The following is a 12,777-nucleotide window of genomic DNA, read 5'->3' as shown; positions in this document are numbered from 1 at the left end:
TTTAGGAACATTTACACAGAGTCCTGAATGAAAACAGCATGTCGTCAGAAAGCTTTTCTCTGAGTGCTTGATCCCTTCTGAAATGAGGGCGTGTCACCCAGCTCTAGGAGGGGTCTGAGGAGCCCTAGGTAATGGGGGGTGATGGGCTTCGCACTCGCTTCCAGAGAAGTGCCCTTACCCGAATGCAGTGAGTCATATAATTGAACACAGTAGCTTTGAGGGTGAAGGCTTCTCCGCGCACCACAGAGTAGGGGAGGGTGAGTTCCAGGAAGAAGGGCTGGAAGACCGTGAGAGAGATGGTGGGGGAGAGACCGAGGCCAGTAGCTCCGGACAAGCAGAATGCGCTGGCCTTCCACTCAGTGATGGAATCAGGGACCTTCACTGTCAGCTCACTGCCACCTGATATGCTGGTGTGGAGGAGAAAGGACAGGAAAAAACAAAAACAAAAACAACCAGAATGTGGTGACTCAGAAATCAAGTGCAGTAAACATGGGACTAGATCTAGGGACTTGATGCTTCTGTTCGGGGTTCTCTGGAATTCCTCCTCTTTTTCCCGCTCTGTCTCTCCCCCCCATTCTTAATTTCTTCTCCCCTCCCTTTCTCTTTTCCTTTGTTCCTTTCCTTTTCCCCTGGTAGAGAAGACAGCTTCCGGTTTCCTGTTACTTCTGTAAACCAGGAGCCACATAAGGAGGGGAAATGTTTGGCTGTGAGATAAGTGAGCAGAAAGGATCCGGAACCAAGGACGACACCAACGTCCCAGAGAGGGACTCACACTGTCACCTATGCTAAGTCCCAGGGGCACCCAACTCACTCCAGTGGCACCATGTCCCAGATCCAGGTCTCCGGGAAGTACTTCCTCACGGTCTCTCTTACTTCCACCTCTGAAGACTCTTCAGTTAAGGCCGAGTCTACCGCCATCTCATAATTCATTCCTCTGAAGTTCCCTGTTGCGACTGCTGCCATAGGTAAGACTTGAGGTGCTATTGAGAAGACAACATGCGAGCCCCGCCGTGAGACCCATTCTCATAACTGACTTGGAGTGGTTGTTGTCTCTTAAGTAGGAGAGGCACATCTACCCGATAGTAACGTCTTTTTAATATTCTTATATTTTTGTTTATTATTTTTATATTTTATACATTTGTTCTATTGCTTCATGGATTTAGAGGTAAGTATATTTTTTTTTCTTTGTAAAGCAAACATAACTTCCTCTAAGATGGCTGTTCTCTTGAAATGATAGTCGTGTTTCCCACTGACACTGGTAGTCAACACCAAAGGCCAGGAAAGGAAATTCACTGCAGCCAGGTTTCAGAAATAGGACTCATGAAACAGTGCACGAGATAGAAACGCAAGCAGTAAACAGTAGTATCTTGGAATGTGTGTGCTACACAAGCTAGCCTTGGAAATGGATCCCAGCTCCGTGCGGGACTGTGTATCCCAGTCTAGAGGTTGGGAAAGATGGGCAACAGCAAGAAGGTCTCTGAAGATGCCACGGCAAAAACTAGTCCATCGTCAAAGGTGCGATGAGACCGGGCGCTCTCTCAGATGGCGTCTTCGATTTCGCTGTGACCTTGGTGCTGAGCAAACTACACGTGCACTTTGCACTGCCCATCACTGCTCACCCACCTGGCACAGACTCCAGGCTGGTGTGTGCTGTGAGCTGCGGTAGTTTTTTTTTTTTTAAATATTTATTTATTTATTATGTATACAATACTCTGTCTGTGTGTATGCCTGCAGGCCAGAAGAGGGCACCAGACCTCATTACAGATAGTTGTGAGCCACCATGTGGTTGCCGGGAATTGAACTCAGGACCTTTGGAAGAGCAGGCAATGCTCTTAACCACTGAGCCATCTCTCCAGTAGTCTCTGCGGTAGTTTTGTTCTCCACAGAAAGGCTGCTGCCCTCAGGGAAGCATAATGGCCGAATTGCAAAAATAAAGAGCTTTAATATTTTCCTTCCAGCACAGAGACATCGGGTTGGTCTGTCTCTGGATTGTACCATTTAGAATGTCTGAGCTTTAAAAACTGCCGCTGTTTGAGTTGTTGGCTTGAGTTTGCTTTAAAAAAAAAAATGATTCAATGAATTTTAGCGTGGAATTAGCCCGGAAGTGCCCATCAGTTCTGAAATGGCCATAAACACGTGACTACTGTTTTTTACTGTATGTTTAGGTGAAGTGCCACTGTTAGCACTGATGAGTATAAAGTTAACGTAACAGCCAAGGCTGAGAAACACCGAAGATGTGTCAGATGCTATAGTATCCAACATGCATCCAAAATTTAATCCTTTGTGCAAGAGAGACAACCATATCCATCTCATTAGCATGCTTATTTGCTTTTGTTTTTAATAAATGGCAAATGCATAGGTGTACCAAAGAATTGTTTTAAAATAAATTTCTTAATCATTCACTGTCATTAAACATTTTACACTCATAGCTGTTTGATACAGCTACGTGCCAGGGTTGCATCTGAAAAGAGGCTACAAGTGCACAAAGTTTAACAAGTTCATGATTCACCACGGGATCAGGTGTCACTACAGCTGGTCCTGGTGACTTCACCATGTGGAGCTTAAGGAGGTCACTGGTTGATGGGAAGCCAAGGAACGGGAGGGAGTTCCAGGGAAACAGCTGTGCAAATGGATTCACAAAGGTGGAAAGGCGCCTTCCGAGGTTAATGAAAAGCCTCTCTAGGGTAGAATGTATATTTCAGGAGTGTTCTTACCATAGTCAAACAAGTCATTAGTGTAATTATAGAATAAAACGCCATAGAGGTTAGGATAAAGATGTCTTTTAAGGCAAGACTCAGTGAGACAAAAGAAACAGACTCACAACAGCTTCTGTGTGAGCCTAAAGATAAGCCATGTAAAGTTTAGCCATTGAGATGGAGTGCTGGGCGTGGCCTGAAACTCAGCCACTGAGATAGAATGCTGGGCGTGGCCCGAAGCTCAGCCACTGAGATGGAGTGCTGGGCATGGCCCGAAGCTCAGCCACTGAGATGGAGTGCTGGGCATGGCCCGAAGCTCAGCCACTGAGATGGAGTGCTGGGCGTGGCCCGAAGCTCAGCCACTGAGATGGAGTGCTGGGCGTGGCCCGAAGCTCAGCCACTGAGATGGAGTGCTGGGCGTGGCCCGAAGCTCAGCCACTGAGATGGAGTGCTGGGCGTGGCCCGAAGCTCAGCCACTGAGATGGAGTGCTGGGCGTGGCCCAAAGCCTCAAATGCTGTCAGGACTGACTAAGCTGTGGTGTCTATAGAAGGGATATGAAGAAGCGAGATGATTGATGTCTAGGATAAAAAAGCCGATTTTGACAAGAGGAGGGAGAGAGGGGAGGGATGTGGAGGAAGAGAGAAGTGGGGAGGGGGGAAGGCATGCTAGGGAGAGAAGCAGTAATCTCATCTGAGTTCTATTTTTGGCAGAAGATGTGACTTGTGAATACATTGCCAAAGGAGTTGAGTGGTGCCTAAGACGTACATGTATATGATACATATGTATATGATGTATATGTATACATATGTATAAGCCAATTGTATAAAAACAGTCTTTAAACTCCCACCCTATCCCAGTGAAGCATCATTTTTGCTCCTTTTATTCTAGCAGACAAAGAAATCATACATTTACCTCTATAGCTGCCTCCTATTCCTGCATAGGCTTGAGGCAGCTGGCAAAAGCGTGGTTTGTGGATTTTGGAGTTGGTAAAAATATTTAATCCTGCAGACTGGAAAAATATTACATGTTAAAGCATATTGGAAACTCCAGAGAGGGGACTTAAATTGTTCTCAGCTAAGCTGCAGACCTCTATAGGAAGAATTATATGTTTTAAAGGTAAAAAACAAAAGATTTTAGTCTATTTTGATAAGATAAAATTTAGTTCACAGTCTGGATATATTTAACGCTCATGGCTCAGATTAGTTGTAATTAATCTTAAAAATTTAAATTGACAAATGGGACCCTGTGAAATTAAAAAGTTCTGCAAAGCAAAGAAACCAGTCAGCTGGTCATGAAGGCCCTGTCTACAGAAGGGGAGAAAATCTTGACCAACTGTATACCTGACAGAGGATTAATATCTGCGATATACAAATAGCTAAGAAAACTCTAAACAACAAAATATCAACCCAATAAGCAAACAGGTTAATGAAATTAACAGACTGATAGTTCTTAAAAAATGAAATGTAAGTGGTCAAATAACATATGAAACGAGTTCAACTTCCCTAGCCACTGGAGAAATGCAAATCAATCATACTGAGATTCCCTGTTAGTCCAGTCAGAAAGGCAGACATGAAGGAAAAACACAACAGCAAATACCGACGAGGAAATGGTTACTGCTGTTGGCCTTGTAAACCAGTTCAGTCACTGTGGAAGTATGGAGGTTTCTCAAAAGTCTAAATGGAAGTAGATATTCCATATGACTCTACTACCCCTTTACCCAAAGCACTGCAAACAAGCTCACCACGGAGACACTTGTTTATTGAATCACTGTTGGCTAACTTGCAGAACCAATTTAGGTGTCCAAAACCAGAGGCATGGATAAGGGAAAAAGTGTATATATATATATATATATATATATATATATATATATATATATATATATGAATTTTCAGCCATAAAAAATGAAGCCATGACATTGGCAGGAAAACATACATAACTGTAGGTAATCATATTAAGTGAGCTAAACCAGTCTTAGAAAAATATTTAAAAATATTGCATGTTTTTAATGACTATGTTTTCTATCATTTGGGGTTCCTAGACTTTATAAAGATACATAAAGTCATGTCCACATATATTAATAAAAGTAGAAGCAAAACATTCTGGGGGACAAAGGGAACTCACAGAAAGGGGGGTTTAAGGAAAAGGAGGGGAGACAATACCTGGGAACTATGATCAACAATGTATATACAGATACTTTAAAGAATTTATCATTCAAATGACTTATATTACAGCTGCCAAGGAGCTACTCATGTATTAATCTCTAAGATGTAATATATATATATATATATACATATATTTACGTATCTACATATTTATCTATAAAACAGTAAGCCACTGTTACTTAAGGTGCTAGAGAAATTCTGGTAGATAAGTATGTGCACAAAGTAACAAACTCTGAGCGTCTTTTCTGTTGATGACTGTTTGGTTAGAGATGGTAGGGTAAGATTGTAGTGCTTAGAAGCTCCAGGATTTTGCATTTTAACACAGGCTTATCCATGAGCTCTGGAGAGTTCCAGGAGGGAGTACCTCAAACACGCTGCTCGCGTCGTCATCGCCCAGGTCCTGCTTTGGTGTGTACACAATCCCGTTGTGAGTGATATCCTCTGCCATGATGCAGTTTTCGTCATTCCCGCCATAATGAAAACCCTGGGGAGGCTTTGCTGGCAGTAACCCATAGATCTGTACATTGGAGGAGAACAAAGGGAAACTGTTTCTTGTTCTACTGTTGAAAGAATTTTAAATGGGATAATGCTCGATATGGAATTTAAGCCACCATGTTGTATTCACCTTTGCCGCGTGTGTGCTATAAGGCAGGGAATCATGGAAAAAGACTGAATGTCCAAGTTTTTGATCTTCTTGTGCATAAATACAGTATTTAAAGGGCCGAGAGGATGGTGATGTAGCTCTGTTGGTGGAGTGCTTGTCTAACAGGCATGAAACCTTGGATTTCAACCCCAGCACCACATAAACCAGGCATGCTGGTGCAAGCTTGTAATCCCAGCGCTTGGGAGGTGGGGGCCTGAGGATCAAAAACTCAAGGTCATCCTTAACTGTCTTTATAAAAAAAATGAAGTGAATTTGTCAATATTGGTTTAAATTTGAAGACTATGAGGGCAAGAGCTCGAGGCTGGCGGTTTCCAGGTTAACGGTGCAGAGGGAGGCAGGGTAATGGACACACTGAGACAGCTAGATGACTTCTTAGCTACCCTGGTCTCAGGAGTGCTGGACCTGGAGGCAAGAAGCCGAGGATAACTAAACCGCTAAAGACACCACAAAGCCATCAAGCAAGGATGTTTCTTTGAAAACACAAAGACGTTTTGAGGGCATGTTTGAAAAGAAACTATTTTTGTCCACTCTTAAAGACCAGTAACTGCTTGATTTTAGAGAAAGCATAAAAGCCCGGCATCTTACGTAATCCGAGTTGTTACAGGCTAGCAAGTGGATTGGAAGAAATTTAGTTCCTCTAAAACGTAATTTTATTATATAAATAACACATCCTATTTGTGTTTTATTACTCATAACCTGCAGTAATAAGACCTACCCCAAATTGTTATTCACTTGTTAAGAAATACCAGAGTAAAACGTGACGATTCTGTAAAACCCTGTGCCCAGCAACTGTTAGGGAATTATGTCATACTGATCACGCTGAGGATCTTGTCCTCTGTGGTCATGGTTAACAAAAACGGTCTTATCATGTCAGCATTCGTGACACCAAGACCACAGTGGGACTCACTGATTGAGGTGAGAGCTCGGCTTCCGGCTTCAGCAGCAGCACGCTCTGGTCTACCGCACGGAGGGCGCAGAGGGACAGGGGCGTGGCTGTGACCTTCAGGTTGGCTTCAGAGGCTGGCAGACTCTGCGCTGGTGAGAAACTCAAATTTACCTGTAAAGAGCGTATGATTATAGCAATATCTTAAAAGAAAGAGAAAAAAAAAGAACATTACATTCTTGACTCTCTCTTCCAGCCCGTTCTGAGTTTCTCACTTCCACTCTCTTTTCCCATCTCAGCGGGTTCACAACGTGGACTTTTCTAGGGGCTCTTCATTCAGCATCTGCAGAATGACCCGGAAGTGTGGCTTGGGTTTACCTTTTTTTTTTCTTTATGTAACTGGTAGAAAGTTGATGTTGATCCCTCTGAAATAGAATCTAGTATGGTACTGAAAACACTCCTGGGAAGGAAGACACAAAACTTTGGGTGGCTGACCTATCAAAGGATAGGTTGTAAGGAGTTGGTGAGATGGGACACCTGGCCTCCTCCAGTCATGGTCACGTGACATTCTAAAGCAGGGCAGTGCTGATGGCCACTGGAGATTTACTGGGCCATCAAAAATGAAATATCTAATATGCACTTTAAGATGTATGTTGGGAAATTAAAAAGTTTCTTAAAATTAAAAAGCACCTGAAGGCTTAGTACAGAAGAACAGAACAATGGGAAGTTGTCCCGAATTTTGTTAGGGTTTGGATTGTGCTTTGGCCAATAGAAAGTCATGGGTGAGGGAACTGTTGTTTTTTTTCCCTTGATGTAGATATTTCTTAAATTTCCTTTCCTCCTGCTTGCTTGTTTTGTCTTATTCCAGTATGTTAGTTTCGCTTTATCTTATTTTACTTCATTATTTTCTATCAGAAGTCTATTGTCAGTATGCTCCGTGAAATTACGATACTTAGGTCAGTGAATTTCGCTGCAACAAGGGGTCACTTGGAAATCGTGCTGTCATGAGATGAACATCTGCATCATAGCTCGACATCAACCTGTTATATGATTTTAGAAAATTTAAGTTCATTAGAATCAGTTCATGTCTATGTCAAATGAACAAGTTAGCTATTTGAGATTATGATCAACTGACAATATTATTTGCCAAGAAACAGACATGTCAGGAGAACGTAAAACTGCTCCCTATGGCAGGATCCAGAAGGGACACCGAGTGTGCGTCCTGAAGGGAGCTGCACTAGATGCAGGAGTCAGTGCTCTCCTTAACGAGTGGGCCCAGCCAGTGGAGACTAAAATTTGGGGTGAGGTTTCAAAGGAAAAGAGTTACTTATTCTTTTATTGTGATGGAATTATAGGATAAATGCCCAACAGCCTGACGATGTGACACCCAGGACTTTTTGCTCTGTGGTTTTTAGGAGAAAGCACGTGCATGGATGCAGATTAGACCATGGGGTCCATCACATCTGAGCTGAAAACCTCATGTGCCACTTTTATTCCACCGTAGCCACAGGGAAAAATCATCTCGTGTGGGGTGTGCCACTCCACAGTCGAGGAAGAAGAAAGCTCAGACAGCAGCTGTTCATCTCGGGGACTGAGCGGTTTCCAGCCCTGAATTCAGAACCATTTTCCTTTTCTCATTTGACTTGTTTTTAAGTGAATTTGAGAGAGGATCTTGCACACAGCCCAGGTTGGATTTGAACTCAGTGTGTACCCCAGGTTCTGCTGGAATCAGAGGCATGCACCCACCATACCTGCCCTGTGTTGTTCTCTCTTACTTAGCTTTCCATTATACACAAACATTTGCAAGGCTAGCTGCCAGAAAAACAATTTAAACTAATACATATTTAATGTGTACACGGCGTCTTAAAAGGAAGACGTTTTAAATAGATACAGTTTCTCTCTGTCCAGTAAAAGATGGAAAAAATAGATTGGTTTGAAGAAATGTGTCCCTGTCTGACCCCAGGTCCTTTCTCACTCTTTCGAGCCCCCCTTTGCTCACCACACCATCGGGGCCTGAATTGGTGACTCTCCTATACCCGTCCTTCTGGCATCTCTGTGCAGGCAGTGTTCTCGTGAGTGTTGTGTGAGTCTTCCTTTGTGTGATCGTCAGTGCTTTTTTTCTCTGTTGCCTTTGAGCAACGTGAGTGAGAAGCCATTTGATTTGGAGTGAATGCACCTTTGAGCTTCCTTTGAGAGTTTTTATGGTGTTACTCAGAGGTTTCCAATGCTTTGCAGCATCAGAGGCATTTTTCAGATTTGATTCTGAGTAGAAAGTAATCTTTTTCTGTCAGTTATATGCTGTCAGGCAGTTTCAAGTCTGGAGTGTGAGGCATGTGATGAGGGGAGACTAACTCACCAGCGAGGGACTGCTGCCCACTGCAGCTTAGAGTGGTGTGAGCCAAAACTTAACCCTCCCGAGATTTCCCTGGCAACCGTGCACGACCCACAGCAGAAGACCCTGGGGCTGATGTAGGAGGCCCACCACACAAAACTCACAGAAGACAGAACCTACCCCACGCTCCTGACACAATGCCCAGCTTTAACAGCATTCCTTGGAGCATAATAAAAGATCTTGTGACAAGTTACTTTTTTTATATTTAATCCTTACTACAGTGTCAAAAACCTGTATACTTTCCTGACTATATTCAGGAGCTCAATTTATGCTCAAAGCACACACTCTTCTGCCATGACTGGATCAGGATCAGAGGTGTGCCAGGATCAGAGGTGTGCCAGGATCAGAGGTGTGCCAGGATCAGAGGTGTACCAGGAGATAGATGAGACAAGACTGACACAGCTTGATGAAGCAGCATTTTCAGCGGAAAATTGGTAACAAAATGTTTTAAAATAATTTAAAAGTTTGATATGGGACCTGGAGAGATGGCTTAACAGTTAAGAGCACTAGCTGCTTTTCCACAGGATCGGGGTTCACTTCTCAGCACCCATATGGCTGTTCACAACCACCTATAACTTCAGTTCCAGAGGATCCTGTGACCTCTTCTGACCTTCACAGGTAACAAGCACACATAAGGTGCATAGACACACATTGGGCAAAACACCCATAGGCATAAAATAAATGGCAATATATATATATATATATATATACATACATACATACATACATATATATATATTCTGTAGACTAGATTTTGAAATCCACGTGAGTCTTTTAAATTAAAAAAAAACCACTCTGCCTGTGGCCACCTGTTTTGGGCAGTACCACCAGAGGGCTAACTTGAGAGGTACTTGGGGGAAAGTTAGAGCCCTGTGTGGTGGCTTTAAAATGGGCATTAAGCCAGCTATGGTGTGCATGACTTTAATCCCAACACTTGGAAGGCAGAGGCAGGTGGATTTCTGGGAGCTAAAGGTCAACATGGTGTACTAGCAAGTTCCTGGACATCCAGGGCTACACTGAGAGACCCTGTCTCAAAAAAATGAAAATAGATATTACTTATTTATTGCCCACACTCATAAAGGATAGAATAAAAGGATTGGGCTTAGACATAACCACCCACCTTATTGGCAAAGCACTTTTCGATTTCGAGTTTCTGAGTGTCGGCGACAATCTCTCCATCAGGTAAAATAGCATAGATGAGCAGCTGGGCCACCGGAGCCATGCCTGGCTCCACTTGAAGTGGGAAGGAAAACACCCCTTTCACTGGAGAATGAAGAAGATTCGAGATTGCGGATTAGGAGTGGACTCTCAATTTTATATCAGAACAGTTATTAGAATATTTAGGAATTTATATTTGGGTCACGTAAGAAGGGCTCACACTTTTGCCAGCTTGTGTGACACGGTGCTTGATAAGTGCATGCAGAACAAATGACGTTTTTACAGGTGCATCTTTAATTCTGTCCTCTGGTTCAGTAGGAAAACCACTTAGTTTATGGCTCTATTTCTAAAGGTTTTCATATTTTATTTTATGTGTATGAGTGCTTTGCATTCATACTTGTCTGTGCAGCAGATGCGTGCAATGCTCACAAAGGCCAGAAGAGGGTTTCAGATCCCTTGGAAATGGAGTTACAGATGGTTATGAGTCACTGCGTGAGTGCTGGTAATTGAATCTGGGTCCTCTGGAAAAGAGCAGCCAGTGCTGTTAGCCACTGAGCCATCTCTCCATATACCTCTCTCTCTCTCTCTCTCTCTCTCTCTCTCTCTCTCTCTCTCTCTCTCTCTATCTCTATGATAACACAACTATAGTGAGACTGCAGAGAATGAAGAGATGCTACAGACGAAGTAGACCCCCATGGTGAGCCTGACTTTAGAGTAAGGGATGCTGCATCTTTATTAGACTGGTAGAATTACAAGGCTAAACGCCCTCTAGGAAATGTGCAGAGTGAACGTCATGGTCTAGTAGACATCTCAGAGAAGGCGTAACATAGTATAAACAGTTGGTTAGGAAAAACAGAGATTGAAAGTAGTGCCAGGTGTTTGGAGATTCAAGATGGCGGCTTGATGGTAGTCACCAATCACTTCCCCAGCTTAGGGAAAAGTCAACCAGAGAGCAGCTGCTTTCAGAGGTGGATGGCTGCGGAAGCATGCCAAGTTCAGTAGTGAAGACACAGCCTACTCGGTCAGGGAAATGCAGATCATATTTACATTGAGATTCCACTTCATTCCAGTCAGAACAGCAAAAAAGAAACCATAAAGAACCCAAACTCTAGCAAAGATGTAGAGGCGAGGGAACCTCTAAAAGCAGAGAGTGTAATTTAGCGTAGTCACCGTGGCAAACAACATGGAGGATTCTCAGTAAACAGAACATAGATTAACCATATGAACCAGCTATGCCACTCACTCTTCAGTGTTTATCAAAAGGACATGAGATCAGCATTCAAAAGAGATGCCTAAACATCCACACTTACTGTGGCTCTGTTCACTGCTACCGGTATGTGGAATTGACTTAAGCATCCATCAGCAGATGAACAGGCAAGAAGATGTGGTACATTTAGACAATGGACAATTACTATTCAGCCACAAAGAATAACAAAACTATATCATCATCAGGAAAATGGGTGGATTTGGAGGACGTTATGTTAAACAAAACAAGTCAGATAAAGAGATTAGTATTATGTGGTTTCTCTTATATAAGGAGACATAATGACTCAAAACTATAAGAAGAGTCCAGGAAAGGGAAGGGAAGAGGAGGATGGGCAAGAGAATGGAGGCCAAAGTCTGTTCCATACATGCTTGGAGACATCACTGTAAAACCCATTAATTCGTGTGAACAATAAATATTGATGATTATAATGATGAGGAATCTAAAAAATTGTTGCCAGTGAGGGCTATGGAGGAGGGGATTCTTGAAGTACAATGGTAGAAAGTCTAGTTGAACCATGTCCTGAAGCTATGTGGAAAGCAAACGTATGGAACGGATTGAGGTGTTCAGAGAGAAGCCTCATGTCCAGCCTGGTTTCTTCCTGCTGTGGTGGGAAGGTGATAACAGAGTTGCTCACCACGGAGCAAGCAGGACTTGATAATTTTTGGAAACTCACATTATCCAGCTTCTAAGGAACACAGAGCAATTTCTGGAGATTACACGTTAGAGAGAGAAACCACATGGCGGATGTCCTCTTGCTAATGCCATAGAAAAGTGAAAATGCCACTATGTTCCATCCCAGAGCTCGCTCTTCAAAGTTCCCTTGAAGAGATCATAAGTATGGCGGACAGTTCCCACTCCATCTGAGCAAAAGCCAAAATGACAGGAGCAGTTATCCAGGAGAAAGCCATGGAAAGGCCCTTGTCCAGTAGGAGGTATAATATTGTGTGGCATACAGGAGGACAACATGATTCCTGAGGAATTTACCTAAAAAGAGACACGGTCATAAAGGGACAGAGAGGGTAAGTGGAGGGAGGGCGTTTGATCCCTCTAAGTACAGGACACAAAACCAGCCGCAGACACAGGCCGTGTTAGTGGAAAAAGAAAGGTGGCTTCAAGTTAAGAGTCAGTTAAGAGGACGGAGGCCAGCCAAAGAGGACAGGTCTGTGTTGGAATCTGGGGCTGTTTGTCTAAGTGGATTTCATATCTCTGCAGACCAGTGGTTCTCAACCTTCCTGATGCTGCGACCCTTTAATCCAGCTCCTCATGTGGTGGTGATCCCCAATTATAAGATTATTTCGTTGATGCTTCATAACTGTAATTTGCTACTGTTATCAATTATAATGTAAATATCTGATATGGAGGATGGCTGATAAGTGACCCTGAAGGGGTCACGACCCATAGGTTGAAAACACTGTTCCAGATGCATGATTTTTCTCCTTGGCTTGGATTGTACTTATGCTTAATTTAGAAGATTTGAGATGATGCGATTTGGGACTGGTTAATTGTGTATGATATATGAGATTTGGGGGCTCATATAAAGGCCGTGATGGAGGA

The 12,777-nt window shown here is 43.1% G+C and overlaps 1 protein-coding gene across 1 annotated transcript in view; it reads right to left on the bottom strand.

The window, feature by feature from the left end:
• LOC119807786 (pregnancy zone protein-like) overlaps window positions 1–12,777 on the bottom strand; it is a 46,218-nt gene that overhangs the window by 14,362 nt on the left and 19,079 nt on the right. Inside the window, exons 14-19 of the mRNA XM_038319938.2 lie at window positions 9,919–10,061; window positions 6,431–6,580; window positions 5,224–5,376; window positions 3,610–3,706; window positions 812–980; window positions 179–407 (exon numbers count right to left, since the gene is read on the bottom strand). Coding sequence (XP_038175866.1) covers window positions 179–407; window positions 812–980; window positions 3,610–3,706; window positions 5,224–5,376; window positions 6,431–6,580; window positions 9,919–10,061 — 941 coding nt within the window. The remainder of the gene's footprint in view (window positions 1–178; window positions 408–811; window positions 981–3,609; window positions 3,707–5,223; window positions 5,377–6,430; window positions 6,581–9,918; window positions 10,062–12,777) is intronic.

The sequence above is a fragment of the Arvicola amphibius genome, chromosome 2, assembly GCF_903992535.2.
Source record: "Arvicola amphibius chromosome 2, mArvAmp1.2, whole genome shotgun sequence".
Lineage (NCBI taxonomy): Eukaryota > Metazoa > Chordata > Mammalia > Rodentia > Cricetidae > Arvicola > Arvicola amphibius.
This window is presented reverse-complemented; position numbering and strand designations above follow the sequence as displayed.